This window comes from Phalangium opilio, unplaced genomic scaffold (assembly GCF_054372755.1).
Source record: "Phalangium opilio isolate 3A_F unplaced genomic scaffold, DU_Popi_V2 ptg000810l_1, whole genome shotgun sequence".
NCBI classification, from domain to species: Eukaryota; Metazoa; Arthropoda; class Arachnida; order Opiliones; family Phalangiidae; genus Phalangium; species Phalangium opilio.
Window position 1 is genome coordinate 13718 of NW_028324253.1, and position 21273 is coordinate 34990.

General features: G+C 38.6%; 1 protein-coding gene across 1 annotated transcript; it reads left to right on the top strand.

Moving 5' to 3' along the window:
• Positions 1-18453: 18453 nt before the first annotated feature.
• LOC149587453 (uncharacterized) lies at positions 18454-21062 on the top strand. The gene is made up of 3 exons (XM_089863204.1): positions 18454-18692; positions 18923-20585; positions 20667-21062. The coding sequence occupies exons 1-3, from the start codon at positions 18454-18456 to the stop codon at positions 21060-21062; spliced, it is 2298 nt and encodes a 765-aa protein (XP_089719330.1).
• The last annotated feature ends 211 nt before the right edge of the window (positions 21063-21273 follow it).

Below are 21273 nucleotides of genomic sequence, written 5' to 3' on the forward strand. Positions count from 1 at the left end.
AACTCGGTGAAAAAAGGAATATTTGACCGCATTGCTTCTGGAATGCGAGAGATGGAGTTTCCTACTTTTGCCACGAATTGTCCTTGTGAATGCAGTGTAAGAAATGTAACTTTGTTCAGGATGACGCAGAAGGTCTAGGAAGTGACGAAGATCCTTTTGGGACAACCAGTTTAGAGCCTGCAATCGATCCTGCCTATTGAAATATTGCAACGCAAACGGAAGTGTCGAAGCTCGAGCCTATACATTTTCTGTGTGGTTGATTTCTAGCAGACGGTAAGGACTCCATAGGCTTAAAGCCGATTCCGCTAAGGGAATGGCAAAAGCATTGTATAACAAGGTCAACGTCTTCAACGACTAACCAGGAAGGTTTTGTTTAATAACTGCTAAAAGACCATCAACAGAGCGAGTGACGTGGGCATGCGGATCTAAGGTAGAGGTAATGATTATACCCAAATTACGTAGTTGCGAAACATGTTTAACGTTCTTGCCCTTAAGGAAATATGTTGAAAGTGTGTTCGGATTTGTTTTCGCCGTTTTAGACCATTAAATGATAGGCCGTTCAAAGTGGACCAATCTTCAAGTGTGGTTAAATCATCTTGAAGCAATTTGATGTCAGAGTAAGAGTTGATGGTGCGCTAGATTTTTTGGTCATCAGCGAACAACCGGCAGTCGGATTTTGCAGTTCTGGTAGGACGTTTATATATACCAAAAAGAGCACCAAGAACACTCCCTTTTGGGAAAACCAAAATGTTACCTCTCAGATTCAAGAGGACTACTTAAAAAAACTTATTTACCTACATTAGGAACTATTTCTCTTTTTTATGAGCAATTGCAGACGTTAAAATTCATGAATTATTAAAGCAGTATTCAAAGCTTTGCGAATATACATTAAAGCATACGAGATTTTACGTCCAACAAGGATATGTCATGTACACACGAAAATCAGTCAATGGGGAAAATCAGGAAATGAAGAGTATGAATTTTGCAGAGATATTACCTTTGCGTGTTTTTAAAGGTCCAATAGTCTACTCCTCAACTGTATGCCTTTTATGATCAAAGCTGCATTCACATCCGGTGGACAATCCTCTCATTTCACCTCAACTATATTCTTAGTGGATATTAACAGATTACGACCAGACCTTTCACTGATTTCATGGCTTACTATATCGTAGCTTTCATTGAGTGCAGACGTCCTTATTTTAGCTCTGACACCTAAGCCTAGGCTTAACGAAACCGAAAAATTTACAAGTCAGTATCTTTAACTTAGTATTGACTTAAAAACTTAATTTATTATTATTGACAAGGTTATTACTACTGTTAATTATTTTTATTATTATTATGACGAAGCATTGCTTAAGTGAATGTAAATTTAACGGCAGTGGGGAAAAACATCGTGATATGATCCACTGTGGCTTCTGTAACAAATGGTATCATTTTAATTGTATTGGGCTGGATCATTCTTGATATGTACCTCCTGTTTTGAAATAATTATTGACGTAAAGACTTTATTACCGGAACTGAAAACTTAAACACCATCTGAATCAAACTGGCAGGATGAGCGACAGACTGTAATGGCAACGATTGATACTCTTACAAGTGACAACAAAGCCATTAAGAAGACATTAAAGGAAAACATGAAAGCTGCTTCGGAACTATCCGCTGCTTTAAAGCAGCAAGCTGAGGAACTCAAAAACGCTACAATTGAAATTAATATACTAAAAGAAGAATTACAGGCCCTTTAGAACACTACCGACAAAAAGTCTAATCAAACTATTCCCAAGCAAACAGCATACCCTTATCCGGGGGCCGTGGTAATTCCCGCTGAAACCCTTTTCATGCATCCAACTTATAAACCTACTACAGAGAGAATGGAAACCGATAAAATACCCAGGATCAGTAACACCTTTGTAAATAGGTCATATACGGAAGTGGCAGTAAAGTCAAATTCAAATGAACTCGTCGACAGGAATGTAACGATTCTGATAAACCCCAAGATACACATAAACAAACTAAAAAACCCTCAGCCTATAAAAATAGAATGGGTAAAATGATAGGTAACCAGCTGGAGATATGCCCTCTTAAAGTGGCACGTACGAGCCATGATTTCTTCATTGGAAACTGTCTATCTACAACTAAGGTCGAACTACAACAGAATTACCTAGATGGAGCCGGTATAGATACTTCGGTAATAAGACCTACATGGAAATCACTTAATACGGAGAAACTGACATCCTTCGCACAACTACACCTAGTGAGAAAGTGTTAACAGCTTCACTATGGCCATGCGGAATATTTTGCCATAAACTAGAATATGTACACCAGGGTCCACCAAACAAATTGTGGGGGGAAAATACTGATGAAAATGCGAGACCCCCATGTAACCAAAATAAGTATAAATATTTCCTATCAAATTGTCCTACTGAAATAAGTACTAATCAAGTAATAGACTATTTAAAAACTTTGGGTATTCCGCACTGTTATGTTGCTTTGAATCCGCAAGGAAACACATGGTCACAAGCCTATGTAATTGAATGTACGAAACGACAGGATGACATTATCCTTAAACTTGAAAACTGGCCTGTACCATATCGAATACAGAGGTTCCACGAGAAAAAACCGAAGATGGCACGTAGTGCTCAAACTGAGTCCCTTTTTGATGAAGTTTGACTCTCAAATTACATGACAGTGGTGGTTGATGGTCCACAAACTATATCTAGAAACAACAGTAAGAGGCAGATAATCCAGCACTTAATATATCATTACTTAAAGAATTAACACTTAATTTTGAAAGCTCGTAACTCCGGTTATATTAGAGATACGGTGACATCCTTTGACTATGTAATAGTCCAATTTGCTCCTTCCCTCCTTCGTTAACATTTGCTCCATAGGATACTCCATATATGGGGAAAAGCCTGGAAATCAGTGGGAAATTTGTTTTCCTAAAGTTGTATGAACCTTGTTATGGAACATATCATATAAACTTATAGTTTTATAAAGTTTTACCAAGAAGCGATATCTAGTTCACGAGGGAGAAGGTATAAAATGCCTAAGTATTCGCGTGCCATAGTCCCAGTCCCACTTTCAAAATACAAGGGGGGACGTAAAAAAAGGCTAGGCTATTTCGCCTCTCCTCAGTCGGAAAATACGTTGTTTTTGTCCTTCGCGTCGCGTTTACGTGAGTTTTCTGGACCGTGACCAAATAAGGATTTTTTAAACTGGAGATTAGGCCAGCGACTTCCCTGACTTGGAATAAATAAACTGGTCCGTGACCATTGACCAGAGCACGACGTCTGCTAAACTAAAGAAGTGGAGAATTAAAATATTAGAATTTTAATGTGTGGGGTCTGGTTACCCTTGAACTTTCTTAGTAGTCTCGTGGACCACTGACCCCCCCCCTCCGATTTAAATTTTGAACTGGACCAGGCAATTTTTAAACTGGTCATTTGCCCTGTGTCACCGCCTTATTTCCCACGCTGGCGCGAGTTGCTTGAGTTGTCGAGTGCGCGATGGAGTCGGCTATGCCTGGAGTCCCAACCTTGAAGGAAAGAGGAATGGAGTGGAAACCCCCATACCTATAGCGTTGCCTGTGTACCCCCACCTACGGCACCATAGTCCTCCCAGCATCCTCAGCGTACTGGACGAAATTGTAAAAAGGCTCTCCCTCTATCTTCAAAATAGAAGCTAGTTCTCATACAAATAAAATGGGGCTACGCGGCAGCACTTAGCAATCGCATACCGAAGAGTAGGGGCGTGCCCGAGGTACATTGGGAGAGATACGGTGCCGCAGGTAGCCCATCATCATTTCCAATCCATCTCAACTCCCTTATTTCTGTCCCAACCCCCGCGACTTCCAACCAATAGCATAGCCCACTCGATCACGCTCTCTTTTCCCCGGCTACATATTTTGAATATGGCACTTTTTAGGCGTATTAACAATCTTGGATCATCTTTGTGAACTTTTAGGGTAGCCCTTACTATATTTTGTTTAAGGTTTTAACCTTAAAATCAAAAAGACGTTAGTTTATGCTACAAAAAAGTTTGAAATTGACAATCTCGGATCGTCTTTATGAAGTTTTAAGGATATCCGAATTTCATATTAGATTTATGACAATTTTGAGCTAAATGTTAAACGGACATAAATCAGCATTTTTAAATTTTTTCTAAAATTGTCAATTTGGTCCTATTTCTGGAATTTTAAGGGGGGCGCCTCGTGTTTCAATAAATGATTGTAAAAAAATGTATTATTCTAATTACAATAATAATGCAAACTTTTAATGATTTACGTTTTATTTTTGAAGTATCATTATAAATAAATGTCTGATTGAGCTAAAGTTATGGTCCCCTTTATATATGTTTCTGCTTAGTGCAGATTTGGAAAATGTAAAACAGTTTCTTAACATTCTTAATTAAAATGAAGACTGAAGGAACAGATATTAATCAAAAATGTCTTGATTATAGTCAAGACCTAAAAGGTATCGATAAGACTGAGCTTATCACTTGTCGGAATGATCAGATATTAGTTTTTCTTTTTAATTGAAACTTAAATGCATGCTTAAGAAAAAACAACGTTCCATTACCGTTTTCCGTTGAAATAAATTATTTTACTGGTAATCAATTTCAAAAATTTACTTATCTCGGCTTTTGGACCACAATTCCACTTCCCGAAAACATTTTATCATTACATTAATTACTTTTGGGAGATAACGTGTCAAAATAACCTATAAAACAATAAAAAACTGTAATAGCGGTCTGTTTAGCCATGACCACAACCTTTTAAAAGTTACAAGGACTATATAACCCTTTTGAGACTAACAGGACCTTAGCAAACTATAGCTTAACCTGCTACTAGTACGACCAGAGAGAATTGATGTAATCTGGAGTTGAAATTTCATCATGTGCGACCTGCGGCCCTGAAACTCTCCCATAGTCCCAATGTGTGTAGAACATAATTTTTTCGCTGTTATCTGCCAAAATCAACCTTTCTAGGTAGTGCCGCCTGCTCACTTGAATTTTTCATGATATAATAAGGTTTGAATGAAGAAAATTCTAGATTACTATATTCACTACTATGTCCCTCTGCTAACTTGAAGCAAAATTTCCTCTCTTTCTGCTGCTCATTACCGGTGACATTCCCTTTACTTTCTGTTCGTTATAACTACTATCATGAATTTATCTATTTCAAACCAAAATATAAAAAATGGATTCTTTTTCCTTTTGTGCTACTTAGAATTTTCAAATGTATATAATCCCAGGTGGCAAATTCACGTTGACACAACGTTTAAACGTAGCATTGAATAAACGTGTGCATTAACGTTTTTAAAAGGGTTATCATGTCACCTTGAAACACGGTGTTTACACACGTGTTTATTTTGTCGCAAATACATGAGAAATCTCGTCTATTTCTAATTTTAAAAACGTATATTATAAAGTAGGTTAACGTGGATAAATCGTGCGTTAAACGGTTCCAATTAGGTTTATTTTTCGGGTTATTTGAACGTTGTGTAATAAGTAAATCTAACGTGTCTCAAAAGTTAATTGAACGAGTGTAACAACTTAATCGAACGAGTGTAACAACTTAATCGAACGTGCACAAAAATTTGTTTAATGTGTTTTATAAGTTAGTTGAACCTGTGTATAACGTTGGTTTAACGTGTTTAATAAGTAAATTACACGTGTTTAATAAGTAAATTACACGTGTTTAATAAGTAAATTACACGTGTTTAATAAGTAAATTACACGTGTTTAATAAGTAAATTACACAAGTTTAATATGTAAATTACACGTTTTTAATAAGTTAATTGAACCTGTGTTTTAAATAAATTGAACGCGTTTAGTAAGCCATTTCAAGTGTCAAATTCGTTAACTGACCGTCTAATCAGATATTTGAGCGTGCGAAATAGTTTAAATTTACGTGTGATAAACACTTTAGTTAAAAATGTTAAAGACAATAATTGAACGTGTGAAATAAGTTAATTGAACGTTTAAATTTGTTTAATTAAACGTTTATAATAAGTTAATTGAACGTGTGCAATAAGTTAGTTGAACGTGTGTAATAAGTTAGTTGAACGTGGGTAACTAGTTAATAGCAAGTGTGTAATTACTTAACTCGTGTCCTCAAAGTGGAACCGAAACATTGCCAGTATTAGCTTCGGCAATTTCATTTATAGATGCAATCCGAACCAATATCACAGCAATGACAGGACTAATACAAAGCCTAGTTTTCAGTTGTTATGTATAAATGTAGTATAGCTAAATCAAAAGATAACAAGGCTTTTGAAATATTAAAATTAAACGATTTTCTTGGAGTTTTGAAACGAAACATAGCTTTATAGCTATACAACTACTAAAAGAATCGTAATTCCGAAACCTATTTACCATATTTTCATTTTATATTTAGCAAAAACGAAAAAATTACAGTTATGTAAGAGTTCTATTCACGCCAATACAAGGGAAAAAAGCAATATGGGAGTATTAACCGAGGAGTAGAAACTGAAAACTTCTTATAATTATAAAAATTTATAGCTCAGGCCTATGCATTACATGTCAACAGTTTTTTAAATAAGCTCTAATTCCTTCTAGGGCTTTTGTTGTTGATTATGAAAAACCAACCGTCTCTATCCTAAACCGACTTGTCAACATTGTCATAAGTCCCTTACTAACTTTGAATAGAGTTCCCATGATTAGTTCTTCAATGGGAAAACGTCTTAATTACTCGCTTCATATTAACTATGAAATGCGTACAGTTCCAACTTCATTACTCGTTCTATATATATTTGACGGATGTCTTTCCGATGAAAGAGGTTTTTCTTAAATAATTAGGGTTATATGAATGATATAAATTATTTTAATCGTCACTATTTTACCTTAATTATAGTTAAGTCGATTTAAGAAACTTTATTCCTAAAATCATTTTAAACAAACCTATTTTTAATGTTTGACTTCTAGTGAACACCTTTTTAAGAATTTTTGTAAATTTAGGGTATATAAGGAGATTGATTCCTAGATAGGCTGATAAGAAAAAATGCAATTGCGTGAACCTTTAGTAAAAGCCCTGCCATCGGGGGCTAGACGTTTCTCGTAACCATAGACGCTCGCCTCGTACATTTTAACCCTAACGACAAGCTAATGTTGCAGCATGGATTTATAATAGAAGCTTACGCTTCCTGGATATTCCACTCGCCTTTAAACGCGCACAACATTTATGCCATAAAAATTCCCGCGCGTGGGGACTGGGGGGGCTGATGACGTAGAAATTGAGGCAAATTCAGAAAGGGGGTAAAAGTTTTTCACGCGATCGAGTTCTAATTTTTAATAGCGCGCGAGAAATAATTTTTAGAAAAGCGCGCGCACACGACCTCCGAGAGAAAAAAGTTTGCCTCAATTTCAACGTCATCAGCCCCCCAGTCCCCACGCGCGCGAATTTTTATGGCATAAATGTGTTTAAAATCAAAATGCCTTACTGAAGGCTACAGTGGAATATCCAGGAAGCGTAAGCTTCTATTATAAATCCATGGTTGCAGATTGGTGTCTATGCGGTATAGACGAAAGACCAGCTCAAGGTGGTGTTTGAAGCCAATAAGAACTGATTGATGAGTATGTGGTATTTTTAACCTGCGAACGCGAGGACAGAGAAACGTCCAGTAAAATACCTCCGTGACGTCATCGAAACTCGGAGAGGTGATAACGATTGATTATAGCTTTTTGTGACGCAAGACATGTACGAAATATCAACGTTTCCGAAACATACCGTAATAATGCAAAATTAAGGGTCATTTAAAACCATTTTCACACGTGTTGTGAACGAACTTCTTATAAAGACTTGAAAATAAAGCTTTTGTATAAATGTATTTACAACTTTCTCGAAACTTAAATCAAAACGCAAAACTAACAGTCCACTTACTACCATTTCGAAACGTGATTTTAACCTAAAATAAACGTATTAGTTATCACTTTGTATAATCGTTTTAACAACGTTGCCCAAATATACAGTAATAACGCTAAACTAACGGTCAATTGAACACTATTCTCAAACGTGTAATATATAGTCCTGAAATAAACGCTCTTGTATAAACGTTTTAACACCGTTGCCAAAACATGCAGTATTAACGCTAAACTAACGGTCAATTGAACACTATTCTCAAACGTGTTACGAACGTAATATATAGTCCTGAAATAAACGCTCTTGTATAAACGTTTTAACAACGTTGCCAAAACATACAGTAATAACGCTAAACTAACGGTCAATTGAACATTATTCTCAAACGTGTTGCAAACGTAACATGTAGACCTGAAATAAACGCTTCAGTTATCACGTTCTATAAACGTGATAACAACGTTGCCAAAACATACAGTAATAACGCTAAACTAACGCTCAATTGAACACCATTCCCAAACGCGTTGCAAACGCACCATGTAGACCTGAAATAATCGCTTTAATTATCACTTTGTAAAAACGTGTTATTGTCGTTAAGAAAATCCTAAACATCTTGAGGTAACTTATGTACCAAAAATAAACGTTTTTCTTACATGTGAAGTACACGTGAAACGTTTTCAAAACATTGGCACCAAAATTCTACTTTAAATCAACGTTAATTTGCTACCTGGGATGTTGTGCCGTGCCATATCAAATAGTCTCTAACCATTGTTAGAAACTAGAGAGAGAAATTGGGCAGTAACACTGATCATGCCCTTAACTATGAGAAAGAACAATACGACGGTTGACTAAAGTACACTTGATATTACATCATTTTGCAAAACCGCGAGTAAAAATCTTACCATGGATAAAGAATGCGCGTGAGGAAATTTGTTTTCACGCTATAGGATCGGCAACTCTCTATCTCGAACGACAGATTATTCTGTATATACTCTGTTACAACATCGGTTGTCAGCACGCGCAAAGCTAGTTTTCTATGTAATCTAGCCTTGCGCGTGCTGACAAGAGACAAAAAACTTCAGGATATTTTAAACGAGTTTTAAATCCTGAAGATCCTGAAGTTTTTTGTCTCTTGTCAGCACGCGCAAGGCTAGATTACATAGAGACCTAGTTTTGCGCGTGCTGACAACCGATGTTGTAACAGAGTATATACAGAATAAGCTGTCGTTCGAGGTAGGGAGTTGCCTATCCTGTAGAGTGAAAACAAATTTCCTCACGCGCATTCTTCATCCATGATCTTACTGTCCCTATTGAATTTGGCACCATTGGTTATAGAATAATTAAAATGTTCCACTGCGAAACGTGCCGGTCACAAATGGGGATGTAACGTCTTTAGGAACCTTTTAAAACGCAAAACCATACACGTACTCTCCCAAAAGTAATTAATGTAATGATAAAATGTTTTTGGGGAATGGAATTGTGGTCGAAAAGCTGAGATAAGTAAATTTTTGAAATTGATTACCTGTAAAATAATTTATTTCAACGGAAAACGGTAATGGAACGTTGTTTTTTTCTTAAGCATGCATTTAAGTTTCAATTAAAAAGAAAAATTAATATCTGATCATTCAGACAAGTGATAACCTCAGTCTTATCGATACTTTTTAGGTCTTGATTCTAATCAAGACATTTTTGATTAATCGATTAAGGCTTGTTAAAATGACGAAGAAACAACTTGGGATCGTACTTTGCTAGTCCTTTTCTTTCATTTTATCTCATTTTGGAATCTCTCTTTGAAGAGACTTGGTTGGCTAGGGTTGGTGGCCACGACGACCTTTTCTTCTTCTTCTTGGCGTCGTCGTTAGGTGTCCCCCTATATTAGAAGAGGGGGCGAACAATTAATAAGTCCATTTAGTGTCTGGCGCAGATTTCGACTTCCACCCACCCACCTACCTACCTGATCTGTTCGGCTTCTTTCTTATTAAGGGAAGAGTGGGTAAGGGGATGGTACCGTGACTGGGATTCTTAGAGGATGCAGTCTCTCTCTCTCTTTCTCTCTCTGTCTCTCTCTCTCAGGGTTCGTACGGAACCTGGATAATCTGTAAGACCTAGATAAGTCAGGGATATGAAAATTAGGGGAAAAAGTCAGCGATTTAAACGTTTTTCCTAAAAAGTCAGGGATATGTCAGGTATTTCGTTTGGTATATCAGACCATGCTTCGAGAAGTGCTAAATATGAGACAGGTGCAATTATGAAGTGGGCTCTATGGGTAAAAACGTACTTAAAATGACCCCAAGGATATTGGTGGCAAAACTTGGTCAGGGATAAACAGCTGAAAACAGTCAGGGATTTTCAATGTAAATATTTCGTAAGAACCCTGTCTCTCATCTTCCTTGGATGGGAATTATCTCTCTCTCTCTTCTCTCTCTCTCATCTTCTTTGGATGGGAATTCTCTCTCTCTCTCTCTCGCGTTTTTAATCGCGTCGGTCCCATTATTTTTAGCTCCGTGCGTTTAATACTAAGCCTCGGTTCGTATACTCCCGTTCGGGTTTGCAGTATTACGCCTCGGTTCCTTAAATTCAGTTGTCATATTTTTGAAAATAAACCATTCCGTAACCGGTCTCTTCGAAACAATCGTAATATAATACAAGAAACTTAGTTCGCTGTGAATTTTCGCGATAACATCGCAAGTATAATACAGTGTATGGGAGCCGCCATATTGAAACAAGTTGGGTATCACCCGATAACAACTCCCGTTTGGAGAACCGGTTAGTCGATCGATAACCATGAACTCGTCTCGACGTAAGTCCAACCCGCTCATTTGCAATCGACGTAGAGAATCGCCTGGGATTGCCACAGACCAATCAGTACGCCAGCCATCACTACCAACTGTAGTCAAACCACAACCTATAATGAAGCCTTGTCCTCATTGTGGCAAATCATTTAAAGGAGATCAGGGCATTCGAGTCCACATTTCCAACTCACATAAAAAGATCTCAAGAGCTATGGTCGTCTCGAACTATCAAAGTAAGAAAAAGAAACCTCCCGACCCCGGGGCTGGAAACCCAACATGTGTTAACGCCGGGACGGTGCCTGACAGAAGCTCTGGGAATCTAACAACGGTTAATGCTACGGCATCGGCCATGACGGCACCCGATACAGGACCCTTGACAACCAACGATGCTTCGCCTCGGATAAATTTTCCTGAACTCTTAAACATTGAGAGAAATCTCCAACAACTCGTTGAGAGTGAAAAAAGACTACAGTATTTGACAATCTCTGTAAAGAGTTTCAAATTGTTTGCCATCTGCAATCGAAAAACTACCGGAACCAAAACACCCAGCAAGCAGGTATTATAAGGCCAGAAAGCGTAACCAAGCCAAAGGAAAAGACAAAGGATACAGAAATTCCTCAAATCATCAACGTAAGCGAAATCAACGAAGCGACAAGAGAGAGAATATATGTACGAGAAAGCTCAATTTGACTATTACAATCGGCGAAGAAAAGTATGGAGAACTGCGAAAAAAGTGAGCAATACTCGTGCCGGATGGAAATCAAAGAGGTCCAGGACCACTTCGCAAACTTATTCTCCCATCCGAATCCATCAGTAAGACTGTAATACGAGCCAGAAGTGAAGCTGGAGATGGACGTAGACCAGCCCTTCACCACGGATGAAATCCTCCTTGCAATGAAAAGAATTGCAATTGACACGGCTCCAGGTCCGGATAGGGTATTGATGCGAGCGGTCAAGGAAACTAATGGCCAGCGGGCAATAGCAATAATTGCCACCATTATGGATAAGTGGACTCATGTCCCCCCCCCCTCCTTAAAAACTGCTAGAGCGGTTCTTATGCACAAGGGTGGAAACGAAAAAGATCTAAACAACTGGAGGTCTATAATGATTTTTCCGCTTGTGCGCAGAATAATTGAGCGCGCGATAGACAAGCGAATCAGACAACAGTTTAACCTATGTTCGGCCCAGAGAGGATTTGTGTCGACTCCGGGCGTGCACATAAATTCATCACTTGTGAACGGCGCCCTCCAATCGGCCAAAACACACCACGTTGACTGCGCAATAGTGTTCATTGATGTGGCAAAAGCATTTGACAACGTAAGTCATCAACACATACAGGAATTTTTGAATTCTATGCCTTTCTCTCAAAAACAAAGAAAATTACTAATGGAACTTATCTCGGGTAATGAGGTCCAAATTGAAGTCGGAGGGAAATCAACAAGGCGAATTTCCATCGCAAGAGGAGTTCCCCCAATATTATTTAACATTGCGATTGATTTCATCTTGAAAGAACTTACAGAAGACTCTGTGGCAATGACAAATGGGTTTGAAATGATTGAGGGGCAAAAACCGCTATCAGGTCTGGGCTTCGCAGATGACACTGCGGTAATTGCGAAAAATAAAGCATCGGCAAAAGTATTAACACAAATCGTCTTGGATGGCCTAGGGTCAATTGGATTAACGGCAAATTGCAAAAAAGCAAGGCAATCATCATTGAGAAGGGGAAATTGGACCACTCAGAGGATGATGATAATGGAGAATTAATACCCACTCTTCGTCTAAACGAAAGAATAAAGTACTTGGGGGTGAGCTTCGCAGACGAAATAATACTCGACAAAGCCGAAATTCTTCAATCGGTTGATGGCGACCTGGACCTGTTGATAGCGAGCCCACTCTTGCGCCCTATGCAGAAACATAACATCATTAACCAATTTACTTGGCCCACAGTGATATATCCGTTACAGAGCGCTCCATTGAAAAACCTGACGAAACAGTTCCTCAGTGACTTCGACAGTTTTATCAGAGGACCAATTAAACAGATACTATTAATACCAACCGACAGCCCTGATATGATGATTTACGCTCCGAGCAAGTTAAGGAGTCTCGGTATGGTGTGCGAATCATGGGAAGCATACCTCCAGCATTTTAATACTAGCCTGAAACTCAAAACACTAAATGACCCTATATTAAACGCATGCCGAGACTTTCACCGCGAACAAACTGAATGCCTAGAAAAACTGGCTATTGTAATGGACCTGCATGGCGACATGCCTAAAGTCGAAAAACTTCGTGATCTCCTACGCAAGAACGCTTTTGATGAGTGCGCTCCCTGGAAAAGGCCTGGGAGTGGAACAATTCGCGGAATGCCCCAAGGCCAACTCTTGGATGGTCACGGTAAAGGTCTATCGTCGTCACAATGGACAACGGCGATTAAAATGAATTCCAATAGCTGCGCCACTCGTGGTACAAAGGAAGATCCGATGGAACATACTCATGCAGATTCCAAAACTGCATGAAAAAAGAAACCTTATGCCATGTTCTTCAGGATTGCCCGCAAACCAACGAGATGGTCACTTCTAGACACAATAATGTGGTGAATATGCTAGAAACTAATTTAAAAGACGCTGGCTACGAAGTACATAAAAGGTACACTCAGTACACTGTGTTGACACATCGAACAACACTCACAAACGAGCAGACCTAGTAGTTCTGGACAGAACGGGTCGAGTCCTGCCAATGGATCTCTCGTTGAAGCCATCCGAGACACCACGTGGCTTTATCCTAGATCCTACTATCCGGTTCGAGCAGTATACCGACCAGGCGCACCGAGTCGACACAGAAAAGAAAAAATATATGGACCCTACCCACGAGTATTTCAAATCGAAATATCCTTTCATTTTTGAATCCCTGCCAAAGCCAATTGTGAAGTTTCACACGAATTCCAATCCCTGCCAAAGCCGATTGACAGATTTAAAAATCTTTCCAATCCCTACCAAAGCCAATTGATAAATTCAATAATATTTCCAATCCCTGCCGAAGCCAATGTGAAATTTGACAATTTTTCCAATCCCTGCCAAAGCCAATGAGAAATCCGACAAGTTTTCTAATAATCCCTGGCAAAGCCAATGAGATATGCGACAAGTTTTCTAATCCTTGACCAAACTAATGACAAGTTTTCCCATCTCTGCCCAAAACCAATGAGAGCTTCAACAAACTTTCTTACTCCAAACACAAAAGCATTTAATCTAACCAATTTTCATTTATATTTACCCCAACGTTTCCCAGCCGGCCGTGTGGTATATTATGAACTTATATATTATGAAGGTTTTCCAACGTTATCCCACTGCATTTTTTCAATTATTTTTATTATAAACTCGAATATTGTTTAAAATTGTAGTTTTCCTTTTTACGTTTAATCTAAGGCGACGGAAAAATTTATGACTCTCTAACTTAATAAAACAAATATTTTTAGTTTCGTTTTCTCTCGCACAGCAATGAATTTGATTTTTTTTGCGGAGGGACGGCTGTACCAGCCGCGACCGTCATGTGCCGTCCGTGTGGGGTTGAACTTCATGCATCCCGCTTGCGCCAAAACAACCGCGTGGGAAATTCAAAGAGGAAAAATTGACTAATATCACGAATGCCACCCAACTCCGGCTCTCAATGCTACCAACTCCATTTGGATACGATAAATGCCAACGCCAACCAAAGCCACCTGAATCAACAATAATCCAGTCCCGACCGACTCCCGTATAAGTTTTCAAAATATTTCCACTCCCTTCCGACTCCGTTCCATTTCAGAGATAATATTCCCAAAGGCACCCAATTCCAAACTATTTATTTTACCCAACTCCAACTCCGACCAAAAATGAGGGAGTCCCTTGGCTTTCTATGGAGTTGGAGTTTTCCCAAAGCCTTTGCAGTCCTCTAGACGATTTATACAAATCAGTCTTGAAAAATGGTGGAAAATCTGAGGAGATGTTTAGCACCGACACAGTTACGAAAATGATTAAAAGCGAATATAGGCTCAACCAGTTTTGTAAAGGGAAGTTAAATGTGCTTTTGCCAACTGAATTTCACATGGGGAAAAGTGCTAGAAATGGGAAAACTTTCAATGATAGTTTTCAATACATTAATTTGTTGGATCTTTTGAAGAGAATTTTATCTTTTGATGATGTTTGGGAAGAAATGATGCGATACTCCAAGCCGGCGTCAAAAAATAGTGAAATATTATCAGATTATAAAGATGGTGACATTTACAGAAATAATCCAGACTATAATTCCGAAGAAATCTTTTTAAGGTTACATTTTTACACTGACGAACTTGAGTTGGTAAATCCCCTAGGATCCAAAAGGGGTAAACATAAAATAAGCGTTTTCTACTTTGTGATTGGAAATTTACCCCCTAGATTTAGAAGCAGATTGAATTATATATATATTTGTCTTCAGTAGTCCGTTATGTTTTCGTAAAGAAATACGGGTATTCTAAAATACTAAAACCTCTTTTTCGAGACATTTTCACATTAAAAACTGAAGGAATTTATATTGAAAAAGGGGAATTAATGTTAAAGGAACCATTTGTACAGTATCTGGGGACAAACTTTCTGCCCACGCTCTAAGTATGAAGGTAGAATATGCCGCCAATGTATGGCTTCTGAAAAAGACATAACTAAGAAATTTGAAGAATCTGATTTTGTGTTAAGGGATGAAAAAATTCATAGGTGTCATATTAACGCTGTAAAAATGAATCCAGCTAATTCGATTGTTTATTGAGTGAAAGGTTAATCTCCATTTGCGGCAATTCCTCATTTTTCAGTGACTGAGAGTTTCCCGCCAGATATCATGCATGATATTTATGAAGGGGTAGTACCATTAGTCTTGCAGATTGTTTTAAAGAACATAGTTCAGTCAAAATTTCTTACTGTCGATGAAATTAATGACATAATAATCAATTTTCCTTCTGGCTGTCTTGAACAGGCAAACAAACCTGGGTCATTCTCACGAGGAATGATTTTACAAAATAAACACTTATCTGGGTCGGCGTCTCAAAAATGTTGCCTTTTGTATATGTTTTCCTATCTCTTTGGTACCCATGTTCCTATTGGACATGAATGTTGGCAGCTCTACTTGACCCTCAGAGAAATGGTTGATATTATCGTGGCACCCGTTATTGAAAAAGCGCTACTACCATATTTGTCGGAATGCACAACGAGGTTTTATGAACAACTCAAGGAAATAGCTCCCAATAGCTTTACACCTAAGGTTCATTATACATTGCACTATGCTAGGTTAATTTTAAAATTTGGGCCTTTGAGGAGATTCTCTTGCATACGCTTCGAAACGAAGCATCAATATTTTAAAAACACCGCTGCTTCTTGTAGAAATTTTATATATGTCCCAAAAACTATTGCCGAGAGACACCAGTATGCACAGTGTTATGATTTTAGTACTGGGGAAGGGTTAAAGTTAGATAATGCGGAAATATGTTGTACACGAATTTCATTTAGTTCCCTTCCTAGTGGTTTAAAAACTAGAATTCTATCATTTAATAATCTTAGTTCTAACCCCGAAACTGATATAATATGGAAAGCTTCCCAGTTGAAAGTTAATTCTATTTCATACAAAGCAGGAATATTTTTAACAATTGATTTCACACACGGGGAAGATATTCCAGTTTACATTAAAGTGTCTCACCTCTTAAAAATTTACTTTTCTTTGGTTATTTGTGGAAAGATATATGGAGCAGAGAGCTTTTCACACCATATGTATTCGTATGAAATAGTTGATGATCAAAAATGGGAAATAATTGTTCCAGGCCAAGAGAAAGATTATTCATCAATGAATGCATATATGGTTAATAATAAACTTTGCATCAGCCCTCGGTACAAACTGTGTCGTTCGTAATGATATAAAATAGCTCCATATTTTAAGAATATATGATAATGCTAATTGTTATTATAAAATAAATAAATAAATAAATAAATAATAATAAATAAAAGCTTTATTTATTGAGTTTATTATTTGAGTTCTACACAATGTTTTAAGTAAATTCCCATTAAAGTATTGTTTAATTTCATAAAATATCATGCCGAACTTTTCATAATTAATGCAGTAAATGATCACTAGATCAAAAATGCGTAGCTATTACGTCACATTCAACGAATTCCGTAAAGAAGTTCACGTTGAAGAGCCTTACAATTACGAAAATTTGAAAACCTCAATCAAAAATGTTTTTAAAAAAGAGGTGCGACTTATACAATAATTTTCGGAGAAGTGGAGTGATTGGATTGATTTGATCTGTGTTGATGAAATACCTGATGATGGAACAAAACTAAAAATCTTCGGATTCGTAGAGGAAATTGCTACTGGACCAATAATTTCAGCGAACTCTCCGAGGTAATTCAATAAAACGTGATGAACTGAAATGTTACCTCAGATTAATAAGTTCCTAGGATACGAAAGGCAAGCGAAACCAGGCGTTTTCACATAGCATCGCCATGTGACATACTCAGACGGCAAAACGTAGAACTTCGTCACTCTGTGCATGCTTAAAGTAGAGGCGTTTATTTTTTGGGGAAACGGTTTTTCCAAGTTTGGACTAAATAGGCGCTAGAGATAGCAATGCCGCATTATAACCAAAGAGGAGGGAAATATTTCCTTCCTCTTTGTTATAACTGCCTCGCTATAACCTTTCGTATCCGGGGGTTGTGAATATGTGGTGTTATTTAACAAGCTAAGTTGTAGCTTGTCTGAAGAAACTTCGCAAGTTTCAACCTCGGGGGAAATTGGTGTGGAAATAGACGATTCAAGTGGAATTCCAAACAAATCCTTGCCACTAATGTATCAAGTACCAAAATTGCCTCTCGGAATCAGAGAACTCTTGGAGGAAAAAAGTAATTTGTTGTTCAGAGGAAAATTTAAATCCCCAGTATTCAATATCTTATACGAAGATCTTAGTAAATATAAAATGTATGGTTTTTATTTTAATTTTTGATATTTATATATTTTTTATGGTTATTATTTACATTTATTATTTTAAGGTACCCAACACACGATGATTGCGTAAAAGTGGTTTCTTCCCTTATTAGAGAACACAAGTTTTTGATGGACCGTGTCCATAATGGAACCGGATATATAAATACTAAATACGAAATATATCTTTTAACGTTATTTATAAATTGATATTTTTTAAATCTTTAGGAAACCTGGCTAGAGAGCCTCAAAAACAAATTCAAGAGGGAAAGAAAGCCCTTACGCCACAAGCCAATGGTTGCTGAAAAAGTAGAGAAGCATGGAAAAAGCAAGAGACGAGAAATTATCGAGGCTTCTAAATCTCCAATTATAGTCAAAAGGTCGAAATACATGCCGACGATAAGTTCCATCTGAAGTTCATTACCACCATAGTTTTTTTCTTGTATATCCATCAATTTAAAGGGTAATGAAGCCGGAGAACAAAGTGATTTTTTTCACCTCTTATTGTGAAAATATATCGACCTTTTTAATATAGGCTCTCCAATTGTTCTGTATAGATATTAGTGTGCATGCTTTCGTATAGAGGGCGCCAGGAGGGCTGTTGAAACCAAACCCTAGCAAAGCTAGATATTAGAGTAACGAGTGAGAGAACCTCACTCCTTTCCTGGACACGGGACGTGTCAGTAATGCCTTAATTAATAACATGTATTTTCGACCTCATTGATCTCATTTAATAAAATATTAGTTAGTAGTTGATAGTAAAATGCTTGCCATTTAATCTAACCAACATACATAACAAATGGCGACGGAGATGGGATGATCAAGACGTATAAAACCTCATTATCTACACTAGTCAAGATTTGGTCGGACCGGCAAACGAGGAACGAACGGGAGAGGAAGTCCGCGAGAAGCTATGAAACAAACATCATCCACTCGTGCAAGATAGGAAAACCGAGAACGTATGAAACAAATATCATCGACTCGTGCAAGATAGGAAAACCGAGAACGTATGAAACAAACATCAGCCACTCGTGCAAAATAAGAAAACCGAGAACGTAAGAAACAAACATCATCTACTCGCCCAAAATAAGAACGAAGATTTCAAGTCCGCGGAACCTTAAAAGAACAACACTTTTGCATTCCGAGACCGAGGCTTAGCAACACGTGAACCGCGGAAACACAACAGAACGACACTTTTGTAGTCCGGGACCGAGGCTTAGTAACACGGAACGGTGAACCTTCACCCAAGTTAAGTCAATCAAATCTTACTGCTTCCCTATTTCAGTAAATTACGCGAATCAGAAGATCACAGCATGTCCGACGATGAAGTATCTGAGCGAGCGCCGAGGGGGAGGGGAACAACCCCACCTTATTTCGACAGTAAAAGAGAAAATTGGACACAATTCTCATTACGGTTACACTCCTTCTTCTTAGTTAACGAAGTAAAGGCTTATCGGAAAGCTCCTTATTTATTTACTATTTTGGGATCCGAAGAACTCGCTCTTTTAACAAACTTGTTCCTCCCGGAAGATATCAAGACGATTTCTTACGATAACTTGGTGGCCAAATTGGATAAACATTTTAACCCCAAGCCCTGCATGTACGTGGAAAGATTTACCTTCGCAAACAGACGACGAAACGCAAACGAATCGATCGCTACCTACATGGCTGATTTACGAAGACTCACGAGACATTGCAAATTTGGGGGAGCGCAGCTAAACGAGCGGTTACTAGAGCAATTAGTCATAGGCATCAACGATATACAAATGCAAGGCAAAATATTCGAAGAATGTGAAAAAGACGAGAACGTCAGTCTCGATGATGTATTGAAAGCGATTCAGGGAATGGAAACAGCGTCCAGAAACACTCATGAGGTGAAAAGACAGACTGGCCAGATCCCGAATGGAACAACCAATGATGGCATCAACGCTATTGGACACCATGGATCGCACGGTTACAATAAACCAAAATATCGTAATCGCCCAAACACATCAAACATGAAAAATGAAGCTCCAAGCCAACGGGCACAACCAGCTCAATCCAATATTCCACATCAAAAATGCATCAGATGCTCCAAACAAGGTCACCTACCTAAGGACTGCCCTTACATTGACAGTATCTGCCATAAATGTAAGAAGAAGGGGCACTTGTCGGCTGCGTGTATGGGAACAGCCGCACCACATACTCAAAACTTGTCCAAGGTACGTCACAGGAATTTTGGAAAATCAAATAATCATATCCAGGACACGCCAACCCTCGAGGAGTATGACTATCCAGTTTACAGTATTGAAGACAATCCCGATACCGTGGAAAATACTTTCCCACGGGAAGATTACTACGTTCCACCTCCGGAAATAGTCAACTTAACGGTAAACGACACCAGTATACCTTTCGACCTGGATAACGGCTCGGGTCATTCTTTGATCACACGTTCGTGGTTTGACCAACTGGAATACAAACCAGAGATATCACCCTTCAAGAGGGCCCCATTAAAAGCTTATACGGGACACACACTCGAGATAGAAGGTCAAGCCATGCTAAGAGTCCAGTATAAGGATAGGAAGACCATTCTTCCAGTCCTTATAGTAAATGGACCAGGACCTAACCTATGTGGACGGACATGGCTTTACTCATCCTTGAATATTCTACCATACATATATAACCCATCCAAAGTAGGCAATCTTGTTGCGCTCGAGGAGGAAGGGCACACCTCCCAACTTCAGAAGATTCTGGATAGGCACGCAGACCTATTGAAACCGGGTTTTGGAAAATTGAAAAACGTCAAGGTCCATTTGCACTTAAAGGAAAATTCCATTCCGAAATACTGCAAAGCGAGAACGGTACCCTACGCTATGAAGGCAGCTGTGGAGGAAGAGCTACAACGAATGGTCGATGATGATATACTCGAACCGGTCTCGTTCTCCGATTATGCATCGCCCATCGTGCCTGTAAAAAAGGCCCAACCATGACGTAGGGGTACGGAAACGGAAAAAAAGAAACCCTCCATAAGAATATGCGGGGATTTCAAGACCACGGTCAATCTCAATCTGGACACGGAAATATATCCACTTCCACGGGCCGAAGAAATTTTCTCGAAGCTAGCTGGTTGCAAATACTTCACCAGGCTTGACTTGAAAGACGCATATAACCAGTTACAACTGGACGAATCGTCACAAGCATTCACAGTCATCAATACGTCAAAGGGTCTGTTCAAATATAAACGATTGCCCCAGGGAATTTCATCGTCGTCAGCGCTCTTCCAACGTCACATGGAAACACTTCCAAGAGAGCATTCAAATGTCTCGCCTTTCCAGGACGATATCTTACTGGGGGGGAAGCACGCAAAAAGCTCACCTACAATGCCTGAACGACGTTCTCACAGCCCTGAGGATAAACGGATTGAAATTGAAACTAGCCAAATGTAAATTCATGCAGAGCCAGGTCGATTTCTTGGGACATCACCTCGACGCAGAGGGCCTGCACCCCCAAGAATCGAAGATGACAGCCCTTTTGGAGGCACCAGAGCCCACAAATGTTGAGCAGTTACGCTCATTCTTGGGATTGCTAAATTATTATACTCGTTTTCTCCCAAATAACGCGACAAAATTGGCACCTCTACACGAGCTTTTACATAAG

Bases quoted from the DNA above. Each gene is read 5' to 3' on its own strand.
- LOC149587453 (XM_089863204.1), top strand. From the start codon at position 18,454: ATGATCAAGACGTATAAAACCTCATTATCTACACTAGTCAAGATTTGG. The intron at 18,693-18,922 runs GTAAGAAACAAA...TCCCTATTTCAG, and splicing joins AAAATAAGAAAACCGAGAAC to TAAATTACGCGAATCAGAAG. The intron at 20,586-20,666 runs GTAAAAAAGGCC...GGGGATTTCAAG, and splicing joins ATGCATCGCCCATCGTGCCT to ACCACGGTCAATCTCAATCT.